This window comes from Nerophis lumbriciformis, linkage group LG33 (assembly GCF_033978685.3).
Source record: "Nerophis lumbriciformis linkage group LG33, RoL_Nlum_v2.1, whole genome shotgun sequence".
Classification (NCBI taxonomy): Eukaryota; Metazoa; Chordata; class Actinopteri; order Syngnathiformes; family Syngnathidae; genus Nerophis; species Nerophis lumbriciformis.
The window spans coordinates 15,592,501-15,618,184 of NC_084580.2; the positions used below are offsets into that span (position 1 = coordinate 15,592,501).

The 25,684-nt window shown below is 40.7% G+C and overlaps 1 protein-coding gene across 3 annotated transcripts in view; it reads right to left on the reverse strand.

The window, feature by feature from the left end:
• grid2 (glutamate receptor, ionotropic, delta 2) overlaps positions 1–25,684 on the reverse strand; it is a 1,282,048-nt gene that overhangs the window by 1,031,056 nt on the left and 225,308 nt on the right. For all 3 annotated transcript variants that reach the window (XM_061928893.1, XM_061928894.1, XM_061928896.1), the window contains exon 2: positions 25,328–25,483. In XM_061928893.1, the coding sequence (XP_061784877.1) occupies positions 25,328–25,483 (156 nt within the window). The remainder of the gene's footprint in view (positions 1–25,327; positions 25,484–25,684) is intronic.

Consider the following 25,684-nt stretch of genomic DNA (forward strand, 5'->3'; position numbering starts at 1 on the left):
ACCCACTACAAACGACCACGCAGTCTGATAGTTTATACATCAATGATGAAATCTTAACATTGCAACACATGCCAATACAGCCGGTTTAGCTTACTAAAGTGCAATTTTAAATTTCGCGCAACATATCCTGCTGAAAACGTCTCGGTATGATGACGTCAGCGCGTGACGTCATGGATTGTGGAGGACATTTTGAGACAGCATAGTGGCCAGCTATTAAGTCGTCTGTTTCATCGCAAAATTCCACAGTATTCTGGACATCTCTTTTGGTGAATCTTTTGCAATTTGTTCAATGAACAATGGAGACAGCAAAAAAGAAAGCTGTAGGTGGGAAGCGGTGTATTGCGGCCGGCTGCAGCAACACAAACACAGCCGCTATTTCATTGTTTACATTCCCGAAAGATGACAGTCAAGCTTTACCATTGGCCTGTGGAGAACTGGGACAACAGAGACTCTTACCAGGAGGACTTTGAGTTGGATACGCAGACGCGGTACCGTGAGTACGCTTCCAAACATTTGCCCGTACGTGTGTGCCGCTATGTGCATGTCAATGTATACACCCTGATGATTATCTTGTGTGATGAGTGTATTATGATGAAAGTATATATGATAGTATATATCTGTATCATGAATCAATTTAAGTGGACCCCGACTTAAACAAGTTGAAAAACGTATTCGGGTGTTACCATTTAGTGGTCAATTGTATGGAATATGTACTTCACTATGCAACCTACTAATAAAAGTCTCAAAAAGTCTCACGTACGTAACTTTGGGGACTTTGTGCTGTATGAACTTTGGGGAGGTGAACGGTACTTTGAGCTGTGGGATTGAGGGTGTTGTGCAGGTGTTTGAGTTGTATTGGCGGGTTATATGGACGGGAGGGGGAAGGTGTTTGTTATGTGGGATTCATTTGTGGCATATTAAATATAAGCCTGATTGTGTTGTGGCTAATAGAGTATATATATGTCTTGTGTTTATTTACTGTTTTAGTCATTCCCAGCTGAATATCAGGTCCCACCCGCCTCTCACAGCATCTTCCCTATCTGAATCGCTCCCACTGCCCTCTAGTCCTTCACTCTCACTTTCCTCATCCACAAATCTTTCATCCTCGCTCAAATTAATGGGGAAATCGTCGCTTTCTTGGTCCGAATCGCTCTCGCTGCTGGTGGCCATGATTGTAAACAATGTGCGGATGTGAGGATCTCCACAACCTGTGACGTCACACGCAAATCGTCTGCTACTTCCGGTACAGGCAAGGCTTTTTTATCAGCGACCAAAAGTTGCGAACTTTATCGTCGATGTTCTCTACTAAATCCTTTCAGCAAAAATATGGCAATATCGCGAAATGATCAAGGATTACACATAGAATGGACCTGCTATCCCCGTTTAAATAAGAAAATCACATTTCAGTAGGCCTTTAAAATGAACATAAAATATGCCACAAAGGTTGTATTCATGTGCAGCCTTTCTACAACAACAGGAAACCCATTGCACTACAAAAACTGAAATCTAAGTAAGATTAAATATCTCAAATAAGGGTGATATTTGCTTATTTTCTGTCTGATAAGATAATTCTCCTCACTAAGCAGATTTTATGTTAGAGTGTTTTACTTGTTTTAAGGGTTTTGGTCCTAAATGAACTCAGTAAGATATTACAGCTTGTTGCTGAGATTTGATGACCTATATTGAGTAAAACATGCTTGAAACTAGAATATCAAGTGTTGCAAAGCTGTGTCATCAACACTCACAAGTATAAAACTACTTTTTTAAAGTAATAATTTCTTATTTCAAGCATGAAAACAAAATCATCTGGATATATATTGGATGGATGATTGGATATGGTTATATATTGTGAAGATGGCTGGATGGATGATATGGAAATATATTGAATGTGAGTGTGAATGTTGTCTGTCTATCTGTGTTGGCCCTGTGATGTCTATCTGTGTTGGCCCTGTGATGAGGTGGTGACTTGTCCAGGGTGTAACCCGCCTTCCGCCCGAATTTAGCTGAGATAGGCTCCAGGACCCCCCCGCAACCCCAAAAGGGACAAGCGGTAGAAAATGGATGGATGGATGGATGTGTTGATGAATGGATATGGATAAATATTGGATGGCTGGATAGATGGCTAGATATGGGCAGATAGATGATGGATGGATATTGGATGGATGACTTGACATGTTAGGTGTCTCATCGTAAAGTCCTGGGTTTACTTTTCAAATGAAAAGGTTGAGAAGCAAATGACTTCTGTGGCGTTCCCCAAAGGATGCCCGGCAGGAAAGGCTGTAATCCCAGAGATGCTTGTCAGGGGATTAAGAACGCCAAATCCATGGACAGCAGCCTACAAGCCAATATTAAAGTGGCACACAGCGAGCTTTGCCAGCAAAAGGTACACAAATGTCAAGTGTAAGACAGGCTTTCTGGACCAGGAATTTCAGCAACGATATCCTTACAAGCATGAGAGGGTGCCAAAACAAAGACTGACAGCTACCTCTGCCAGGCGAAGAAAAATGTAACAGGAACTTGTGTTGGAACTTGAACCAGTATTTATCAGAAGTTGTATTGTCAGACAATTGCGTGATTGGAACGACACCAATTTCTGGTACTTACTTTAAGAACTGAAAAGTGTGTACAACTGAAAAATATGCACAAAAACAGATTGATCACATTGATGTAGTGTGCAGAGAAATCATATTTGATCATGTGGAGAATGCATATACCTGTGTGTGTGTGTATGTATATATATATATATATATATATATATATATATATACATATATATATATATATATATATATATATATATATATATATATATATATATATATATATATGTGTGTGAAATTGTTAACACATTACCGTAAAATACCAAATAATATTATTTAGCTCATTGACGTAAGAGACTAGACGTATAAGATTTCATGGGATTTAGCGATTAGGAGTGACAGATTGTTTGGTAAACGTATAGCATGTTCTATATGTTATAGTTATTTGAATGACTCTTACCATAATATGTTACGTTAACATACCAGGCACGTTCTCAGTTGGTTATTTATGCCTCATATAACGTACACTTATTCAGCCTGTTGTTCACTATTCTTTATGTATTTTAAATTGCCTTTCAAATGTCTATTCTTGGTGTTGGCTTTTATCAAATAAATTTCCCCCAAAAATGCGACTTATACTCCAGTGCGACTTATATATGTTTTTTTCCTTCTTTAATATGTATTTTCGGCCGGTGCGACTTATACTCCGAAAAATACAGTACGTAGTTTTTTTTTTTTTTTTACAGCATATTCAATTGAAAACTGTATATTGAAAAAAAACTCCACCACTGTTTTTACTATAAAATGTTGTCTTTTTTTTTTTAACTGTAAAATCTACGGTTATTGTTACGGTAAATGGAAAAATGGTACCGGAGTTATTTTACGGTAACAAACTGGCAGCTCATTTGCCAGAATTTTAAAAAAAATAACAGGGGTTCTGTCTTTCTTTTTACAGTAATATGTTGAACAAACTAACCTTAAATTTTAGAGTAAGATTCTGGCAACTAAGCTGCCAGTATGTTACCGTAAAATAACCGTGGTACCATTTTAAAATGCTAGATAAACAGTGGGTACTTTTTTTCCATCTTCTATGTTTAAAAAATGTGTAGATTTTACATTTAAAAAAAATTGTAACCAGAATTTTATTGTGAAATATACAGAATTTTTTTTTTTTTACATTGTACGTAAAAAATATATATTTAATAATAAAATGCATAGGCCAATCCATAAATAGTGGGTAGAGTGTCCGCCCTGAGATCGTTAGGTCGTGAGTTCAATACGTGAGTCATACCAAAGACTATAAAATGGGACCAATTACCTCCCTGCTTGACACTCAGCATCAAGGGTTGGAATTGGGGGTTAAGTCACCAAAAATGATTCTCGGGCACGGCCACCGCTGCTGCTCACTGCTCCCCTCACCTCCCAGAAGGGTGATCAAGGGTGATGGGTCAAATGCAGAGAATAATTTCGCCACAGCTAGTGTGTGTGTGTGACAATCATGGGTACTTTTTTTTTTTATTATTCACTGTTAAAAGTGGCCCTCTGGTGGCAGCCTTAACTGCGATGTGCCCCTCAAAGAAAACGTGTGGTTTATGCAGTATTTATTTGAAATAATTGGCTTTTCAGGTGTGAGCCAACACATCCATTCGACTGTGTCACAAAAAAAGCGGTACATTATCACAATAAGCATAACAATGCGGACCGTATTACAACAGAGCCGCCTAACCGGATTTTAATTCTGAGAGAATGATCCGTTATCTAAATGATTTACTGCGTTCTTTACCCTGAGGGTTGTTCGTGTTTGTGTGTGTGTTGATATATGCGGTGTTGTTTAGGGAGTGTTTAAAGCCTCCCAGATTAAACCACAGACCCCGTCTCTCACCCTCCCATCTTTCTCACTAACACGCCACATAATTGCGACTCGGCTGCTGTCACTTTTATTTACATCTAACCTGTCTGCAACCTTTCTTTCCCCCCGCCTAGCGGCGGGGTAACCCGGCCAGCCATGACTAGAGGGAACACACAGGTGGAGCTGTGCACCGTCAATCTGGCGCAAGTTCACGTCGCCATCAATTACCGCAATAAGGATCACCTAATTGGATAGCTTCTCTATGGAAATGGCAAGTGGGGAGACCACAGGGGAAACTGGATGGTGGTCTTGACTTATTTGTCATGTTTGTTTATGCTTGACACATGCCTGCTGGTCTCTATATGTTTAAAGTGTTTATGACTTACTAAAATAAAAAAAAAACCTATTGCTATTTTTAGGTGTCCTGATCTGATATTAGCAACAAAAAAAACACAAGTTTTTCCGGTTTGCATCTGAAATCTGCGGTTCGTGTTTACTTCAAATCATCCGTAATTTACAAAAGGTAAACATTGTAGACCAGGGGTGTCAAACTTAAATGCAGAGTGGGCCAAAATTTAAAACTGAACAAAGCCGCGGGCCAAGGTTGAACAAATTAACCTTTTAATAGGGACCCAAACAAGTTTTGCATTGAATATTGAACAAGCAAGGCTTATATAACTTTATAGTGACATGCAAAATCGAGTTTTAAATAATAATAATAATAATTAAAAAACATCAATGGCAAATCAAATACAATTTAAATAAAAATTGAATGCCTCTTTTCTATTTGCAGCCTTCTGAGGTAAATATAAACATTTACTTTTTCCATAACAATGAATAAACCAACCATTCAGGACTTTAAACTGCTCAGTTTGCAGCACACTGATCTAATCTGATGTGCCCAAGCCAGATACCTGCCATCTTTTCTTGGATGCTAGTTCATTAATGTCGGACGTCAGTCTTTGAGCTGAGGCAACCTTCATTATCGAACGAAGGTGTTCATCAGTCATTATATCTCGTAGTCCACACGGACCACAGTCTCTTCCGGGACGCTACAAAATACACCCCGCTACCTCCTATTTTAAATAGCTGCAACATAACATACCTAAGTAACAAACAGCATAATAACAACGTAGCTGTAAACCAAGGAAGGCACACACTACATACACAAAGCCTAAGCAGGCGTTTTTTTATCTCAAGGAATTCTGAAATAAAATCATGTCTGAAGCCCAGAATACTCTACACATTTCCCCAGTTTTAATTTACAGATAAGGAAAGTTTGGCCTGGCCCACTAGCATCCCTGTTTATGTTTGTGAACTTTATAGTCTATACATTTAGAGTGATGTGATAATCAAACACTCTAAAAGTCTAGAATGAAAGAGTATATAAGAGAATTGACAGTGTGTGTACCTTCAGTGCGCAGTGCATCGTTAAAATACAGCCGCTGTTGGAGGTGGGGGTGAAGTGTGTCTCTCTTTACTAGCTTTGTCGAAGCATGTTGCTTTTGTAGCTGTTTCAGCAGATTTGAATTGCTAGGATAGGATTTTAGATCCAAGACACAACTTACATTCAACTAAAATGTTATTTTCTTTGTGGTCGGCAAAAGAAAAGTATTGAGAATATCTCCATGTTAAGAACTTCGGCTTCGCCATGACGTCTTGTTAGTAAACAGACACGCCCCCTCCCACACACACACACACACACACACATACACACAGACAGCGCGCGGCGCGCCTCTTTCTTGTCGCCTCTTCCGCAGCGCTGCAATAAAACACACTCAGATCTTCTCAGTTTCTAGCCGATACTACATAAAAAATGACGTAAAAGAACGCAGTAATGCATCATGTCAGTAATGCATCATGTAGTAACGGTAACTGAGTTACTGAATATAAAAAATAATGCGTTAGATTACTAAGCTAGTGCATTTTGGAAAAGTGGAGCCTTACGTTGGAGCGTTTTTTGGAGTAATTTTCCATGTTAGCATTGGAAATGGCAACAGAGGTAGTTTGGCTGAGTCCACTCTCAGTGCTGCTGGAGTGCTCACCAAGTGCCAAAGTGAACTGTTGGATTGTACGTGAAGCCGTGCCCGCACTGCAAAAACTGAAATCTGAGTAAGAATAAATATCTCAAATAAGGGTGATATTTGCTTATTTTCTGTCTGATAAGATAATTTTTCTCACTAAGCAGATTTTATGTTAGTGTTTTACTTGTTTTAAGGGTTTTGGTCCTACATTATCTAAGTAAGATATTACAGCTTGTTGCTGAGATTTGATGACCTATATTGAGTAAAACATGCTTGAAACTAGAATATCAACTGATGCAAAGCTGTGTCATCAACACTCACAAGTATAAAACTACTTTTTTAAAGTAATATTTTTTTATTTTGAGCATGAAAAAAAAATCATGATGCATATCATTATGTCAAGATAATGGCACTAGCATTTACTTAATTTAAGAATATTTTTCAACATATTGAGCCAAAAGGTCTTTTTTTTTTTTTTTCTACCAAGAAAAGTGCACTTGTTATTAATGAGAATATAGGGGTTCAATGGGTTGGGTTCATTGAGGTTAGCTCATTTTACTTGTTTTGGAAAGTCTTGACAAGCCGACTTTTCTTGTTCTATTGGCAGATAATTTTGCTTAGTTCAAATAAAATACCCCTAATTTTTGTATTTTTTTTTCTTGTTTTTGAACACTGACTTTTTGCAGTGCGGTTGGACTGGCGGGGTTCGGTTGTTGTCAAAATAAAGGACCCGATTCGCTACCCATCCCTATTTGTCTTCAAGAGCTACATAAAAAGGTTTTGATTGACTGCGTCATTATCTTTCCTTTGTGAATTATTGTGGCCACTCCTCATCAACTTAAAGACAGCATATGTCCATTCCAGATGGACACTAATAAATAGGTTAGTGTTTTTTTATCCCTATCATTGTGTTTGAGTCATTTCACTTGATTAAGCCTTTTCTAACACTCTGCAACATAAAAGTATGCATGCTTTATGTTGATATCGGACCAATATCGGTGTCGACCAATACCGGTATTGCATTGGAAGTGAACGAGTTTTATCGGGACGCCCCTCGTAGCTATTACCGCTTTTGTAATTTAAGGGAAACTGATTAATGTATTATTGTATTGCCTTTTAAGACTGTGTCAGATCGAAGTAAACATGTTGTTGGTCTCCCACGCTCTGCAAAACGTTTGATTAAAAATCTCAACACACTGCCCACCCAATGGTTCCTGCTGGTACTGCATGTTTCTAGAGCATTCCAGGACTAAATGAACCAAGCACAGACAAAAGCTTTTACTTGGAGCTATACTACCATAAATGCTGTAATCAACACATCTATTTGATAAACTGCAGAGTCCACTGCAGTCGGGTACTTACAGAGCAAATGTCAGAACATGTTGGCGTTGACAGCTGTGGCTGTGTAACCTATTACTGTAGTTTATCTACAAAACACAAAACCAGTGAAGTTGGCACGTTGTGTAAATCGTAAATAAAAACAGAATTCAATGATTTGCAAATCCTTTTCAACTTATATTCAACTGACTGCAAAGACAAGATATTTCATGTTTGAAATGGAAAACGTTATTTATTTGCAAATATTAGCTCATTTGGAATTTGATGCCTGCAACATGTTTCAAAAAAAGCTGGCACAAGTGGCAAAAAAGACTGGGAAAGTTGAGGAATTCTCATCAAACACTTATTTGGAACACCCCACAGGCTAATTGAAAACAGGTCGGTGTCATGATTGGCTATAAAATCATCTTCCATGAATTGCTCAGTCATTCACAAACAAGGATGGGGTGAGGGTCACCACTTTGTGAACAAATGCGTCAGCAAATTGTCCAAAAGTTTAAGAACAACATTTCTCAACGAGCTATTGCAAGGAATTCAGGGATTTCACCACCTACGGTCCGTTATATCATCAAAAGGTTCAGAGAATCTGGAGAAATCATTGCAAGTAAGCAATTATATTAGGGACCTTCAATCCCTCAGGCGGTACTGCATCAAAAAAACGACATCAGTGTGTAAAGGATATCACCACATGGGCTCAGGAACACTTCATCAATCAATCAATCAATGTTTATTTATAGAGCCCTAAATCACAAGTGTCTCAAAGGGCTGCACAAGCCGCAACGACATCCTCAGTACAGAGCCCACATAAGGGCAAGGAAAAACTCACCCCAGTGGGACGTCGATGTGAATGACTATGAGAAACCTTGGAGAGGACCGTATATGTGGGTAACCCCCCCCCCCCCCCCGAATGCAATGGATGTTGAGGGGGTCTGACATAATATTGTGAGAGTCCAGTCCATAGTGGATCCAACATAATAATAAGAGTCCAGTCCATAGTGGGGCCAGCAGGAAACCATCCCGAGCGGAGACAGGTCAGCAGCGCAGAGATGTTCCTAACCGATACCCAGGCGAGCGATCCACCCCGGGTCCCGACTCTGGACAGCCAGCACTTCATCCATGGCCACCGGACCTGTGTGTCTCCCCCTCCACAAAGGAGAGGGGGGAGCAGAGGAGAAAGGAAAATAAACGGCAGATCAACTGGTCTAAAAAAGGGGGACTATTTAAAGGCTAGAGTATACAATTGAGTTTTAAGATGGGACTTAAATTTCACTTCTTACTTCAGAAAACCAGTGTCAGTAACTACAGTTTGTTGCTACATCTGTAAGTGCAAGTTAAAACTCTACTATGCAAAGCGGAAGCTATTTATCAACAACACCCAGAAACACCGCCGGCGACTTCGCTGGGCTTGAGCTCCTCTAAAATGGACTGATGCAAAGTGGAAAAGTGTTCTGTGGACTGACGAGTCCACATTTCAAATTGTTTTTGGAAACTGTGGATGTCGTGTCCTCCGGAACAAAGAGCAAAAGAACCATCCAGATTGTTATAGGCGCAAAGTTCAAAAGCCGGAATCTGTGATGGTATGGGGGTGTGTTAGTGCCCAAGGCATGGGTAATGTTGCGTTTCATGACCTTTTGTTACTCCCAGGGAATTCAAGTCACAAGTCGCTCCCAAGCTCTTTACGACACTTAAAGCTGAGTAGAAAAACCACCAGAGACAGAATAGGTATTTTGTAATATATTTGCAAAATTTTGCATATATACATTGAGACCAGTCCAGCATAGAACATTCAATCACCCCGCTAAGATGGTCTGCCCCCCCCGACCAAACCCTCTCCCCTCTTAAGTCCCTGGCAGTCATGTATCTCTAGCCAAAACAAATGCCCATTATCGCTCTTTCTAACATTCCAAAGCTTCAAGGTTAACACACACAGTTTACTTGCAGACAAACAGAAAGAGAACAAATGGAAAAACACGAGCTGTTTTCAAATATGACTATGAAGTAAAAATAAGTAACACTTAAATTCGGATATATGTAAATATCTGCCTCCGACAGTAACTTACACATCTGTGAAGGCACCATTAATGCTGAAAGGTACATAGAGGTTTTGTAACAACATATGTTGCCATCCAAGCAACGTTATCATAGGCGCCCCTGCTTATTTCAGCAAGACAATGCCAAGCCACGTGTTACAACAGCGTGGCTTCATAGTAAAAGAGTGCGGGTACTAGACTGGCCTGCCTGTAGTTCAGACCTGTCTCCCAGTGAAAATGTGTGGCGCAATATGAAGCCTAAAATACCACAACGGAGACCCCCGGACTGTTGAACAACTTAAGCTGTACATCAAGTAAGAATGGGAAAGAATTCCATCTGAAAAGCTTCAAAAATTGGTCTCCTCAGTTCCAAAACGTTTACTGAGTGTTGTTAAAAAGAAAAACCATGTAACACAGTGGTAACAATGCCCCTGTGCCAACTGTTTTGCAATGTGTTGCTGCCAATAAATTCTAAGTTAATGATTATTTGCAAAAAAAAAAAAAATGAGTTTCTCAGTTCGAACATTAAATATCTTGTCTTTGCAGTCTATTCAATTGAATATAAGTTGAAAAGGATTTGCAAATCATTGTATTCTATTTTTTATTTACGAATTACATAACGTGTTGTGTCCAAACTACAGTACGTCCTTTCTTTTACTTTCTATAGCGCGTGTCCTCATCTGGGTCACGTCCAAGCTGGAGCCTACCCCAGTTGACTTCAAGCATGAGTCAGGGTGGTAGCTATCCAATTACAGCATGCAGAATTCAAACCGGGATTTGCCGAACATGGTAATGAGTTATGTGACTTGTTGAAAAATGTTTGCCTCTTTGATCGTTCTTCATGCGGTAAATTGTCCTTTGTCACATGTTGTGATTTTTTTAAAAAAAGAAAGAAAAAAAAGATTGCGTTGAGACAGTTTATGAAGCGCAATCATCAAGCGGCCTGAGACAAAATGTATAAAAAAATGATAATAAAATGCTCCATCTTCCCAAGTCTTTAATTAAAGTTTCAAAGGATTAGGAGTTAGTGAAAGATATAAATATATATTTTATTCCCGAGCATTTGTCGTCTTTTTTTCAGTTTATCAGCTCTGACACTGGAACTTGAGAGGAATTATGTGCTCGCAGTGCTAAAGTCAGCATGAAGTGATGACTGCCTTCAGGCTGTGGGAAGAAACACTCCACGTTTTACATGAGGGTGATGTGAATAACTAAATCAGACTTTGGCATCTTGATGAGTACACAGGCATGCAACGCGTGCGGCTGGAGAATAAACTTGTTTTTTTTTTTTAAAAGGTCGGCTAAATGTAAATGTAACCTTTCACGTATGGTATCACAGCTATTTATCGCCCTCTCCTTTTTTTTGATCACAATATTTAATCCCTGAAAAATACTGTACACATCTGATTTATGTGATGAACAGGGGCAACATATTAAGACCATTTTTAGCATGTAATGCACTAATCAGCATACTTGCCAACCTTGAGACCTCCGATTTCGGGAGGAGGGGGTGGGCGTGGTCGGGGTGGGACAGGGGCGTGGTTGGGGGCGTGGCTAAAAGGGGAGGAGTAATATATATATATATATATATATATATATATATATATATATAAGAAATACTTGACGTTCAGCGATATCTAGCTATATATATATATATATATATATATATATATATATATCTATATATTTATTTTTATTTTTTATTATATATGTATATATATATGTATGTATATATATATTTTTTATTATATATGTATATATATATATATATATATATATATATATAAATATATATATATATATATATATATATATATATATATATATACTTGAATTTCAGTGTTCATTTATTTACAGATATACACACACATAACACTCATCTACTCATTGTTGAGTTAAGGGTTGAATTGTCCATCCTTGTTCTATTCTCTGTCACTATTTTTCGAACCATGCTGAACACCCTCTCTGATGATACATTGATGTGTGGCACGCACAAAAGTGCTTTCATCAAATGCACTAGATGGCAGTATTGTCCTGTTTGAGAGTGTCACAACATTGCAGTTTACGGCAGACGAACTGCTTTACGGTATACAAAAAAGTGACTACTGTTGTTGTGTGTTGTTGCCACGCTGGGAGGACGTTAAGGAAACTGCCTAACAATAAACCCACATAAGAAACCATGAACTCACCCTCCATCATTCTATAGTTATAAGGTGATTGGGCAGGTACGCTTTTTTATATTGTGGAGGACCTGAGTCCGCCTGAATTTCGGGAGATTTTCGGGAGAAAATTTGTCCCGGGAGGTTTTCGGGAGAGGCGCTGAATTTCGGGAGTCTCCCGGAAAATCCGGGAGGGTTAGCAAGTATGCTAATCAGCATCAATGTTAATAAAAAAATGAATAAAAATGTAGTACCTGTTATTGGCATAAACTTGCACAAAAAAATGTAGCGATACAATGTTACTACAATAAATAACACCATAATACAAAATATAAATAATTTCCATAGTTTAGATCAGTGGTTCTTAACCTGGGTTCGATCGAACCCTAGGGGTTCGGTGAGTCGGCCTCTGGGGTTCAGCGGAGCCTCGGTCGTGGAGTTCAGGACACACCCGACTCATCGTGTAAATAAAATCTTCTCCCTATCGGCGTATTATGGATACCCCCAAACAATGTTCCCTCTAATTTTCCATATGCGTGGACCTATTTAGTGGCCTAGTGGCTAGAGTGTCCGCCCTGAGATCGGGAGGTTGTGAGTTCAAACCCCGGCCGAGTCATACCAAAGACTATAAAAATGGGACCAATTAACTCCCTGCATGACACTCCGCATCAAGGGTTGGAATTGGGGGTTAAGTCCCCAAAAATTATTCCCGGGCGCGGCACCGCTGCTGCCCACTGCTCCCCTCACCTCCCAGGGGGTGAACAAGGGGATGGGTCAAATGGAGAGGACACATTTCACCACACCTAGTGTGTGTGTGACAATCATTGGTACTTTAACTTAGATGTGCACACTGTGGCCACACCAGCAGCACACCTTTCCCAAACCTGACTAAATACCAAGTTAATGACCCCAAAAGGGACAAGCAGTAGGAAATGGATGGATGGATGTTTTATTATTATAATCAAATGACCGCAGTCATTTCCATGGGATTTTTTTCCAAAATAAGTGTTTTGGGAACTTACAATGACAATAACGACAAATACTGTTTTTCATGAGCTGTGTACTAGTTGTGAACTGAAGTGAATTACATTTATATAGCGCTTTTCTCTAGTGATTCAAAGCGCTTTTACATAGTGAAACCCAATATCTAAGTTACATTTAAACCAGTGTGGGTGTCACTGGGAGCAGGTGGGTAAAGTGTTTTGCCCAAGGACACAACGGCAGTGACTACGATGGCGGAAGCGGGGATCGAACCTGGAACTCTCAAGTTGCTGGCACGGCCATTCTACCAACCGAGCTATACCGCCCCACAAGTAGTATTGTATGTCTGAGTGGGGGTATTGCTTTGGAAATAATTTGTACCCCTTTCCTTTCTTTTAGTTCCCACTAAAACATTCACATGTTGCACAATGAGATGTAAACCTGGGATCATGTGTACATTTCTGTAACTTTCTGTTTATAAAATATATCTTTATTAGTATTTCTTTAATATCAAAACATTTCATGATTAATATTTATAAATTAAGATTAAATTAAGAAAAAAAGAAAAAAAATGTTCACTTAAGAAAGGTTCGGTGAATGCGCATATGAAACTGGTGGGGTTCAGTACCTCCACTAAGGTTAAGAACCACTGTTTGGATACATAAAAATTAATTAGAAAGTGCTATACTACCACCACTAAGACTTACTTTAATAACAAAGATTATACAATACATTGTAATTCAATGCATTTATTGTATTGTGCTTTAATTATGTAATACTGTATAATATTAGTTGTAGAAATACAATACATTTTATTACATCATTATCATTGTCATTAATGGCTGTATTAAAAAAAAAAAAAAAAAAAGATAGTTATAGGCCTGCTGCAATGCAAGCAGCCCATATTATTATTGCCCATACTTCAAACTTTATTATAGTTCTTCTATCTTACTCTGCCGCGTCTACTACGAGACGACGAACCCCCACATATGTTATACCGTCGGAAAGGTCTTGTTCGCGCCGATGGCGGAAATCTAAATTGGGAACGTTTCGTGTTACCATGGCAACACTACTCACAAACCCCCCAAAAAATGGGCCAATTGAATGGGTACCTTTTTGTCTAATATGAGACGAACCGGCCAACGACCCCCCACATATGTTATACCGTCGGAAAGGTCTGGTTAGCGCCGATGGGCGTATTTTAAGTTGGAAACATTTTGTGTTACCATGGCGACGCTATTCACGAATAAACATCCATCCATTAAAGCGAATGGCTTTCACTCTAATTTACTGGAGCGTAGAAGCCCTGAATTTGTTTTTCTTTTTCTGGTGAATAACCTGTCCTCACGGCCACATCTTTTATGCCACTGTCATGTGTTTCGGTGAAAACGTTGACACACATGTCCTCTCTTAGAAAATATCACTTTTATGGAGCTCATGTGTCCCATTTGGCTTCTGGTGGCCCTCAAAGCCAAAAAAGTCAGCTAAATCTCTCATTGACTCCAATGTTAGATGTCGGCGTGAAAAAACACATTCTTATTTTCCTACTCACTGTAACTCGGCCATTTCTACACTTATCGGAAATCTGAGAACACCGAAACGTTCCTGAAAGCCTTGAGGCGCTTACGGTTTTCATGAAAAGTCCACATCTCCAAGCGTTTGCCCACAATCAGACATTGTTCGGCATGAGGTTTTTCAACAAATCCTACATAAACTGCTGTCAATGTGTAATGGTGGCAGGTTCATCTAATTAAATGAAGGCCTTTGAAGTCACGTGACAGCCCCTCCCCTCAGGTACACATTGACAGACAGCATGGCCATTCATCCATCTCCTGCTTATTCCTGGTTGGGTGCGGGGGCAGCAGCCTAAGCATTGAACATCTATTAGAAAAATCATGTTTTTTTCTATCTGTGTTGGTGTCGAGCAAGTTTGCTGGAAACTAGCATTATCATGTTCACGTTAGCTTGCTAGCATGCTAACATTAGCATGCTTACTTTTTGAGCTACTTTTGCTCCCGTTTAGCCCAGAGACATATAACTTGGTATGTGACGCTTGTTAACTGTTAGCATGCATACAATACCATGCTAGCAAGCTAACTTGGGCTTGTTAACTTTTTCATCTATTTTTACACTTTTTTTTCTATTTACACAGCCATACACCTTGAGTCGTATAACTTGGTATATGAAACATGCTGACTGTTAGCATGCTATCGTTAGCACACATGCTAAGTGTTAGTATTTCTATGTAAACATGCTACTGTTTTAGGCTAGCTCTGTGGCTCATTTTGTACAGTTACACCTAAAACTCACGCACCATCTAATAAGTACGGTGGCTTACGGCGACCACGGCCAGAGGTCCAGGACACAGTTAGCAGGCCCATCATAATTTTCTAGTTCATTTTATGATACTACTACTATTACTACTACGAAGAAGGAGAAGGAGTAGGAAATAAGTAATGCGAATATATCCATACCGTATTATATACTTTTTAAATAGGATTTATGGATTTTGTTTGCCCCAATTTAAGATTCTATTGTTTTTAACATAGTGAATGTTGCGTCGACCAGCTCTTCCTCCCAGGGAATCTAAGTTACTGGTCAATCCCGAGTTCTTTCGATGACATATATGCTGAGTAAGAAGGATCACCAAGACAGAATAGAAATATTATCAAGTTTCACTGAAACTTTAGGAGAACCACCTAGATCAATACATTTATACTGGCTTCCTAAGTTGATCTAACACTCAAACGGAAGAGCCAACTTCTTGCACATGAAGAAAGCCCCCACCTCTCTGTAAAGGAACATAGCCTCATTGTTCTACTACAGATAAGACAAAAGGGAGTATTCCATCTCCTACAGTGCAAGCCTTTAAGGTAACACATATAGTTTACTGCGGACAAAAGATGAAAAATAGAAAGAGTACAAATTGAAAAACACTAGCTTTTGTAAACATGACTATGAATACAGAAATAACTCTTAAACATACAGGTAAAAGCCAGTAAATTAGAATATTTTGAAAAACTTGATTTATTTCAGTAATTGCATTCAAAAGGTGTAACTTGTACATTATATTTATTCATTGCACACAGACTGATGCATTCAAATGTTTATTTCATTTAATTTTGATGATTTGAAGTGGCAACAAATGAAAATCCAAAATTCCGTGCGTCACAAAATTAGAATATTACTTAAGGCTAATACAAAAAAGGGATTTTTAGAAATGTTGGCCAACTGAAAAGTATGAAAATGAAAAATATGAGCATGTACAATACTCAATACTTGGTTGGAGCTCCTTTTGCCTCAATTACTGCGTTAATGCGGCGTGGCATGGAGTCGATGAGTTTCTGGCACTGCTCAGGTGTTATGAGAGCCCAGGTTGCTCTGATAGTGGCCTTCAACTCTTCTGCGTTTTTGGGTCTGGCATTCTGCATCTTCCTTTTCACAATACCCCACAGATTTTCTATGGGGCTAAGGTCAGGGGAGTTGGCGGGCCAATTTAGAACAGAAATACCATGGTCCGTAAACCAGGCACGGGTAGATTTTGCGCTGTGTGCAGGCGCCAAGTCCTGTTGGAACTTGAAATCTCCATCTCCATAGAGCAGGTCAGCAGCAGGAAGCATGAAGTGCTCTAAAACTTGCTGGTAGACGGCTGCGTTGACCCTGGATCTCAGGAAACAGAGTGGACCGACACCAGCAGATGACATGGCACCCCAAACCATCACTGATGGTGGAAACTTTACACTAGACTTCAGGCAACGTGGATCCTGTGCCTCTCCTGTCTTCCTCCAGACTCTGGGATCTCGATTTCCAAAGGAAATGCAAAATTTGCATGGTTGGGTGATGGTTTGGGGTGCCATGTCATCTGCTGGTGTCGGTCCACTCTGTTTCCTGAGATCCAGGGTCAACGCAGCCGTCTACCAGCAAGTTTTAGAGCACTTCATGCTTCCTGCTGCTGACCTGCTCTATGGAGATGGAGATCTCAAGTTCCAACAGGACTTGGCGCCTGCACACAGCGCAAAATCTACCCGTGCCTGGTTTACGGACCATGGTATTTCTGTTCTAAATTGGCCCGCCAACTCCCCTGACCTTAGCCCCATAGAAAATCTGTGGGGTATTGTGAAAAGGAAGATGCAGAATGCCAGACCCAAAAACGCAGAAGAGTTGAAGGCCACTATCAGAGCAACCTGGGCTCTCATAACACCTGAGCAGTGCCAGAAAGTCATCGACTCCATGCCACGCCGCATTAACGCAGTAATTGAGGCAAAAGGAGCTCCAACCAAGTATTGAGTATTGTACATGCTCATATTTTTCATTTTCATACTTTTCAGTTGGCCAACATTTCTAAAAATCCATCCATCCATCCATTTTCTACCGCTTATTCCCTTCGGGGTCGCGGGGGGCGCTGGAGCCTATCTCAGCTACAATCGGGCGGAAGGCGGGGTACACCCTGGACAAGTCGCCACCTCATCGCAGCAACATTTCTAAAAATCCCTTTTTTGTATTAGCCTTAAGTAATATTCTAATTTTGTGACACACGGAATTTTGGATTTTCATTTGTTGCCACTTCAAATCATCAAAATTAAATGAAATAAACATTTGAATGCATCAGTCTGTGTGCAATGAATAAATATAATGTACAAGTTACACCTTTTGAATGCAATTACTGAAATAAATCAAGTTTTTCAAAATATTCTAATTTACTGGCTTTTACCTGTATATACACACACACACACACACACACGTATGTATAAGCAAACACCAAAGTCCACCATTGCTTAACTGTGCTGGGCCGACCAGATCCAGTGTCAAGCGTGGGTGCTTGGCATCCATCTGCCATGCAAACGTTATCAAGTAGTGGCAGCTGTGCACACACCAAAAACAAACCAAAAAAAAGTGGCGAGAGATGACATCTTTCAAACTGGGGAAAAAAAACAAACAAGTGCAATCACCACAAGGCGGGAAATTTCTGCACGGAGCTTGGATGAGAGCAACATGCCGTTAGCTCAGTGTGGAAGGTCAAAGTGCAAGCAGCGCGGCCTCCTGCCACACTTGCTGTCACATTGTGCTGCCATGTCTCTCCCACGGATCGCTGATACTTTCAGACACGTAGGAGCACCCTTAGAGGACATCGTTTTGATCATCGATCTTTCACCTTGGCTGGGAAAAAAGAATCCCCATCTACCTTATTGACCCGAATATAACACGACCACTCTTTTTAAGACTTGAGAAGAAACCCCGTCAAAATATATTTTTTTTAGCTGCTCGACACACCTAAAATATACCTAAAAGGGTACAATGCTTGTCGTTTGGCGTGTAGCTTTTTTAAAAGACATTTCTGCACCCTTCAGTCCAGGTCTATTTGTGTACCTTTTCAAGTTGTACCATTTAAACTACAATCGCGATAATATACTACACACCCTATACAGCCCACAGTTCTTCACATAGCAGGGAACTCTTAACCCTTGTGTGGTGTTCGGGTCTGTGGGACCCGTTTTCATTTTTTATTAAAAAAAAAATAAATTATACAATTAATACATTTTTCAAACTGAGACTCACTGACTTTGGCTCATTTTCTGTGAAGAACATATCAGAATACATATTTAATGACCACACACCATACACCCCTCCTACACATTTATATTACATATAAGATGTCCGGGTCCACTGGACCCGGGGCTAATAGAAGTGTGGAAAGTGATGTTCTGTGTACCCCCCCCCCCCACACACACACACACACACACACACACACACACACACTCACACTCACACACACACACACACACACACACACACACACAAAACACACACACAGCAGACGTAGACAGGAGAAGGACAGAGTGTAGGTACACAGACCATCAGAGGGTCAAATGTGCGAGAAAATGAGAGCAGACAGTGTTGACAAACAATGGTGCAACCTTGTGTGGGAACCGCAGGTGCAGAAACACACAAGAAGAATCCCTGTGGGATGCAGAAATTGGCAGAGAAATTTCCCGTGCAACGTTCATATTGTATTCGCCGGATAGTCGAACCTCGGATTCAGGAGGAACAGTGGGGTTTTCGTCCTGGTCGTAGAACTGTGGACCAGCTCTATACTCTCGGCAGGGTCCTTGAGGGTGCATGGGAGTTTGCCCAACCATGTGCTTTGTGGACTTGGAGAAGGCATTCGACCGTGTACCCCGGGAAGTCTTGTGGGGAGTGCTCAGAGAGTATGGGGTAACGGACTGTCTTATTGTGGCGGTTCGCTCCCTGTATGATCAGTGTCAGAGCTTGGTCCGCATTGCCGGCAGTAAGTCGGACCTGTTTCCAGTGAGGGTTGGACTCCGCCAAGGCTGCCCTTCGTCACTGATTCTGTTCATAACCTTTATGGACATAATTTCTAGGCACAGTCAGGGCGTTGAGGGTATCTGGTTTGGTGGCTGCAGGATTAGGTCTCTGCTATTTGCAGATGATGTGGTCCTGATGGCTTCCTCTGGCCAAGATTTTCAGCTCTCACTGGATCGGTTCGCAGCCGAGTGTGAAGCGACTGGGTTGGGAATCAACAGCTCCAAGTCCGAGTCCATGGTTCTCTCCCGGAAAAGGGAGAGTGTATAGTTGGGGAGGAGATCTTGCCCCAAGTGGAGGAGTTCAAGTACCTCGGAATCTTGTTCACGAGTGGGGGAAGAGTGGATCGTGAGATCGACAGGCGGATCGGTGCGGCGTCTTCAGTAATGCGGACGCTGTATCAATCCGTTGTGGTGAAGAAGGAGCTGAGCCGGAAGGCAGAGCTCTCGATTTACCGGTCAAGCTACGTTCCCATCCTCACCTATGGTCATGAGCTTTGGGTCATGACTGAAAGGACAAGATCACGGGTACAAAGGGCCGAAATGAGTTTCCTCCGCCGGGTGGCGAGGCTCTCCCTTAGAGATAGGGTGAGAAGCTCTGTCATCCGGGGGGAGCTCAAAGTAAAGCCGCTACTCCTCCACATGGAGAGAAGCCAGATGAGGTGGTTCGGGCATCTGGTCAGGATGCCACCCGAGCGCCTCCCTAGGAAGGTGTTTCGGGCACGTCCGACCGGTAGGAGGCCACAGGGAAGACCCAGGACACGCTGGGAAGACTATCTCTCCCGGCTGGCCTGGGAACGCCTCGGGATCCCCCGGGAGGAGCTGGACGAAGTGGCTGGGGAGAGGGAAGTCTGGGCTTCCCTGCTTAAGCTGCTGCCCCCGCGACCCGACCTCGGATAAGCGGAAGAAGATGGATGGACGTTCATATTGTTGTTACTCAGCCAGCGTTTGTGGGTCTGATGGACCTTATCCCAATAAACATATGTTCAGTATTTTAACATAAAAGGGTTTGATTGTGAGGCATTAAAAGCCACAAAATGCAACGGGTCCATCAGACCCACAAACGCTGGCTGAGTAACAACAATATGAACATTAAACAAGGGTTAAATAGGCCACATGCATCCACAAAAAATATACGGCACACACACATACCCCACCCCCCCCCATCCAATGCCCTTGACGCGAATCCCTTAGGGGTGATGGACGGATGGGCAGCACATGAAGAGCTGCAGCCTGCCACCGTAGCCCCCACTCTGTTGCTAGTCTCGAGATGTTGTAATATGTACCGTATTTTTCGGACTGTAAGTCGCAGTATTTTTTCATAGTTTGGCCGGGCTCCAGTGCGACTTATATGTTTTTTTCCTTCTTTATTATGCATTTTCGGCAGGTGCGACTTATACTCCGGTGCGACTTATACTCCGAAAAATACGGTATATGTGCTTTGCTATGGAGGTTTTTTTACCACTCCAGTCTGGGCCCCCTTAGGAGCCCAGTCTAGATTGTATTTTTTTACTCATCCTCCCCCAGCGTTGACCTTTTTCCCTATCTTTTACAGGGCGCCTTGTGGCGACCCATCAGCGTTCCTGTTCTGTAACCCTGTACACTGTTTGTTTGTCTAATCTTGCACGGGTTTGTGCTGAAAACAAAGTTTTATTGTACTTATGCAATGACAATGAAGACCTATCTACCTACCCAAATAGCGCCTTTTGCCAGGATGATGTACGCATGCACTTAAAGTCATAATGAAGGAGAACATACAAAAATAAGAAACATTTTGAAGGATACATTTTAAAACAAAACAGCGTCATTTTAAAAAGGATTATAAAGTTAGAGATGGTGGCGATGACCAAAGATACTAATAATATAAAAATGTGTCATCCTTATTAATAGTATTATTGACAATTGCTCCAAATGCATTAACTATAATTAGAATACTATCAATATGCCCTTTTTAAAATACTACTAATACCACATTTGTACACATTTGTAATTTATATTTAATGTGTACACTGCAAAAAGTCAGTGTTCAAAAACAAGGGAAAAGAATACAAAAATTAGGGGTATTTTACTTGAACTAAGCAAAATTATCTGCCAATAGAACAAGAACATTTGGCTTGTCAAGACTTTCCAAAACAAGTAAAATTAGCTAACCTCAATGAACCCAAAAATACCTTTAAAATAAGTATATTCTCACTAATAACAAGTGCACTTTTCTTGGTAGAAAAAAAAAAAGTGAGACCTTTTTGCTCAATATGTCGAAAAACATTCTTAAATGAAGTAAATGCTAGTGCCATTATCTTGACATAATGATATGCACTCGGCATTACATGTCTTGAAACCAGCAAACTTATACTAAAAACAAATTTATTTTTCTTAATGGAAAGGCAACAAGGTAACCGCTTGTTACTCTCGGGGACTCCTAGCCGCTCAGGCAAATCATATTGTCTAAAAATGCATTTTTCCATCGATAACATGACATCATCGCGGCAAGTGCGTGCTCTTTCAGTCGATTAGTGCGCATATATACAGGCCCGAATTTTTTAAGTTGTAATTTGGAAGAATTCATCTGAAAGTGCATTAACTATTTATGTTCAAAATTGTTTGAAATGTCACATGTTTAAATATTAACTTTATTAACTAGTTTACTGTACTGTGCCAACTGTACTACTATATGAGTACGTATTTTCTATTGTTTCATTGAAAATAAAACAGCAAAGTCCATTTGGCTGTCATCTGTTTTAATTATGAGACACATTTATGTCAAAATCATGATTTTTTTTTTTTTTTCATGCTTGAAATAAGAAATGATTACTTTTAAAAAAAAAAGTAGTTTTATACTTACAGTTGATATTCTAGTTTCAAGCTTGTTTTCCTCAATATAGGTCATCAAATCTCAGCAACAAGCTGTAATATCTTACTGAGATCATTTAGGACCAAAACCCTTAAAACAAGTAAAACACTAACATAAAATCTGCTTAGTGAGAAGAATTATCTTATCAGACAGAAAATAAGCAAATATCACCCTTATTTGAGATATTTAATCTTACTTAGATTTCAGTTTTTGCAGTGTACTCTTATTAGTAGTATAAAGGTATACTTTTAGTTTCTTAAAGACAAATATTGCACTCTAGAGTGAACATTCTTTAAAATGGTACCTGTAGGTAAAGAAATGTTCTTGTCTCATGCATCTATTTTTGAGAGTGGAATGGTTTCAAGTGACTCAGCGTCATTAATCTAACCACTATCTTAAAATTAGCATCAAAACGCCCCCACTCTTTTGCAACTTTATGACAACCTTGGATCTGCTTTTTTTCCCCCTGTGGGTTTCTGATTCACAGCTGCATATCTCCAGGTCACTGTTGGTGTAAGTGCGAGTGACAGGAAGAAAAGCTCGCTTGGGGAGAAGCCGATTGATGTCACTTACTAGTTTCATGTACATCTATCTATACGTGGAATGTAAGACAACCAGTTGTTTTAACGAGTTTCAGGGCTTAAAATACAGTCTTATACAAAACCCACAACCAGTGAAGTTGGCACGTTGTGTAAATGGTAAATAAAAACATAATACAATGATTTGCAAATCCTTTTCAACCTATATTCAATTGAAAAGACTGCAAAGACAAGATATTTAATTTTCAAACTGGAAAAATGTGATTTTTTGCAAATGTTAGCTCATTCGGAATTGGATGCCTGCAACATGTTTCAAAAAAACTGGCACAAGTAGCAAAAAAAGACTGATAAAGTTGAAGAATGCTCATGAAACACTTATTTGGAACATCCCACAAGGTGAACGGGCTAATTGGGAACAGGTGGGTGCCATGATTGGGTATGAAATGCTCAGTCATTTACAAACAAGGACGGGGCGAGGGTCACCACTTTGTGAAGAAATGCGTGAGCAAATTGTCGAACAGTTTAAGAACGATATTTCTCAACGAGGGCAGCACGGTGGAAGAGGGGTTAGTGTGTCTGCCTCACAATACGAAGGTCCTGGGTTCGATCCTGCGCTCGGGATCTTTGTGTGTGGGGTTTGCATGTTGTCCCGTGACTGCGTGGGTTCCCTCCGGGTACTCCGGTTTCCTCCCACCTCCAAAGACATGCACCTGGGGATAGGTTGATTGGCAACACTAAATTGGCCCTAGTGTGTGAATGTTGTCTGTCCATAAGCGTTGGCCCTGCGATGAGGTGGCGACTTGTCCAGGTTGTACCCCGCCTTCCGCCTGATTGTAGCTGAGATAGGCTTCAGCACCCCCTGCTACCCCGAAGGGAATAACCGGTAGAAAATGGATGGAGTTCTCAACCAGCTATTGCAAGGAATTAAGGGATTTCACCATCTACCGTCCGTACTATCATCAAAAGGTTCAGAGAATCTGGAGAAATCACTGCACGTAAGCGATGATATTACGGACCTTCGATCCCTCAGGCGGTACTACATCAAAAAGCGACAGTGTGTAAAGGATATCACCACATGGGCTCAGGAACACTTCAGAAAACCACTGTCGGTAACTACAGTTGGTCGCTACATCTGTAAGTACAAGTTAAAAAGCCATTTATCAACAACACCCAGAAACGCCGCCGGCTTTGCTGGGCCCGAGCTCATCTAAGATGGACTGATGCAAAGTGGAAAAGTGTGCTGTGGTCTCACGAGTCCACAATACAAATCGTTTTTGGAAACCGTGGACTTCATGTCCCCCGAAACAAAGAGAAAAAGAACCATCCGGATTGTTCTCGGCGCAAAGTTCAAAAGCCAGGATCTGTGATGGTATGGGGGTGTATTAGTGCCCAAGGCATGGGTAACTTACACATCTGTGAAGGCGCCATTAATGCTGAAAGGTACATACAGGTTTTGGAGCAACATATGTTGCCATCCAAGCAACATTATCATGGACGCCCCTGCTTATTACATCAAGACAATGCCAAGCCACGTGTTACAACAGCGTGGCTTCATAGTAAAAGAGTGCGGGTACTAGACTTGCCTGCCTGTAGTCCAGACCTGTCTCCCAATGAAAATGTGTGGCGCAATATGAAGCCTAAAATACGACAAGGGAGACCCCCGGACTGTTGAACAACTTAAGCTGTACATCAAGCAAGAATGGGAAAGAATTCCACATGAAAAGCTTCAAAAATCATTTACGGAGTGTTGTGAAAAGGAAATGCCTTGTAACACAGTGGTCAAAATGCCCCTGTGCTAACTTTTTTGCAATGTGTTGCTGCCAATAAATATATTGTCTTTACAGTCTATTCAATAAAATATAAGTTGAAAAGGATATGCAAATCATTGTATTCTGTTTTTATTTACGATTTACACAACGTGCCAACTTCACTGGCTTTTGTCATGTCTGTGTGATCATGTTTTTGTTTTAGTCATGTTCGGTTTTGTTTTTGGACTTTTTGTGCACTTTTGTTTTGTCACCAAAGCAACCATTAGTTTTCACGTCACGCACCTGTTTCACGTTTTGAGTCACGCACCTGCTTTCACTAATCATGTCTATAGTATTTAAGTTCATTGTTTTCAGTTTGTCGTGTTGGTGACACCCCACAATTATGCTCTACACACTCTTCATCCTCTTAGATCCTGCTTCATGTCCCATGCCAAAGTAAGGTTTTGTTCCATGTTTATAGTCTTTTTGTTTTCATAGTTTGTTCTCCGCCATTGTGCGCGCCTTTTGTTTACTTCCTTTTTTTTGTAGTTATAGTGTTTAAATAAAAATGTACTTACATTCCCGTCTCGCCCGAGCCAACTTTCCGTTGCATCCCGGAAAAGCAAACACCCAGGACCAAGTCATGACAGTAAAAAGTGCACAAAAAGTCCAAAAACAAAACCGAACATGACTAACACAAAAACATGATCACACAGACATGACAGCTTTGGGTTTTGTATTTGGGTCGTGTCAGGGAAAGAATTGAACGGAAAAGCCTCCAGAGGGTGCAAGTGTGCAGAATACTCTTTTAATAACACCAGGGTCCGACGGCGACGGACCCTGGTGTTATTAAAAGAGTTTGACATTTGGAAGATTGGCATCATTCACCACTGGCTCCGTCGTGAGTATGACGAGGCAATAAAAACAACAACAACAATGCGGTCCTACCTTCTTGCACAGCCTGGAAAGGGTTGTTCCCGTCCACAAATTCCACAGAGATGGTAATCTTCTCCGTCTCCAGGATCTCGTTGTTCAGGTTGAGGTCCGCCACCGCCAGGCGAAACACTTCATCGTCCTTCCGCGCCGACTCGTCGAAGATGGCGCCTGTGGAAAAGAAAGGATATTCGATCAACACTACAAGCACAAATACATGTACCGTATTTTTCGGAGTATAAGTCGCACCGGAGTATAAGTCGCACCTGCCGAAAATGCATAATAAAGAAGGAAAAAAACATATATAAGTCGCATTTTTGGGGGAAATGTATTTCATAAAACCCAACACCAAGAATAGACATTTGAAGGGCA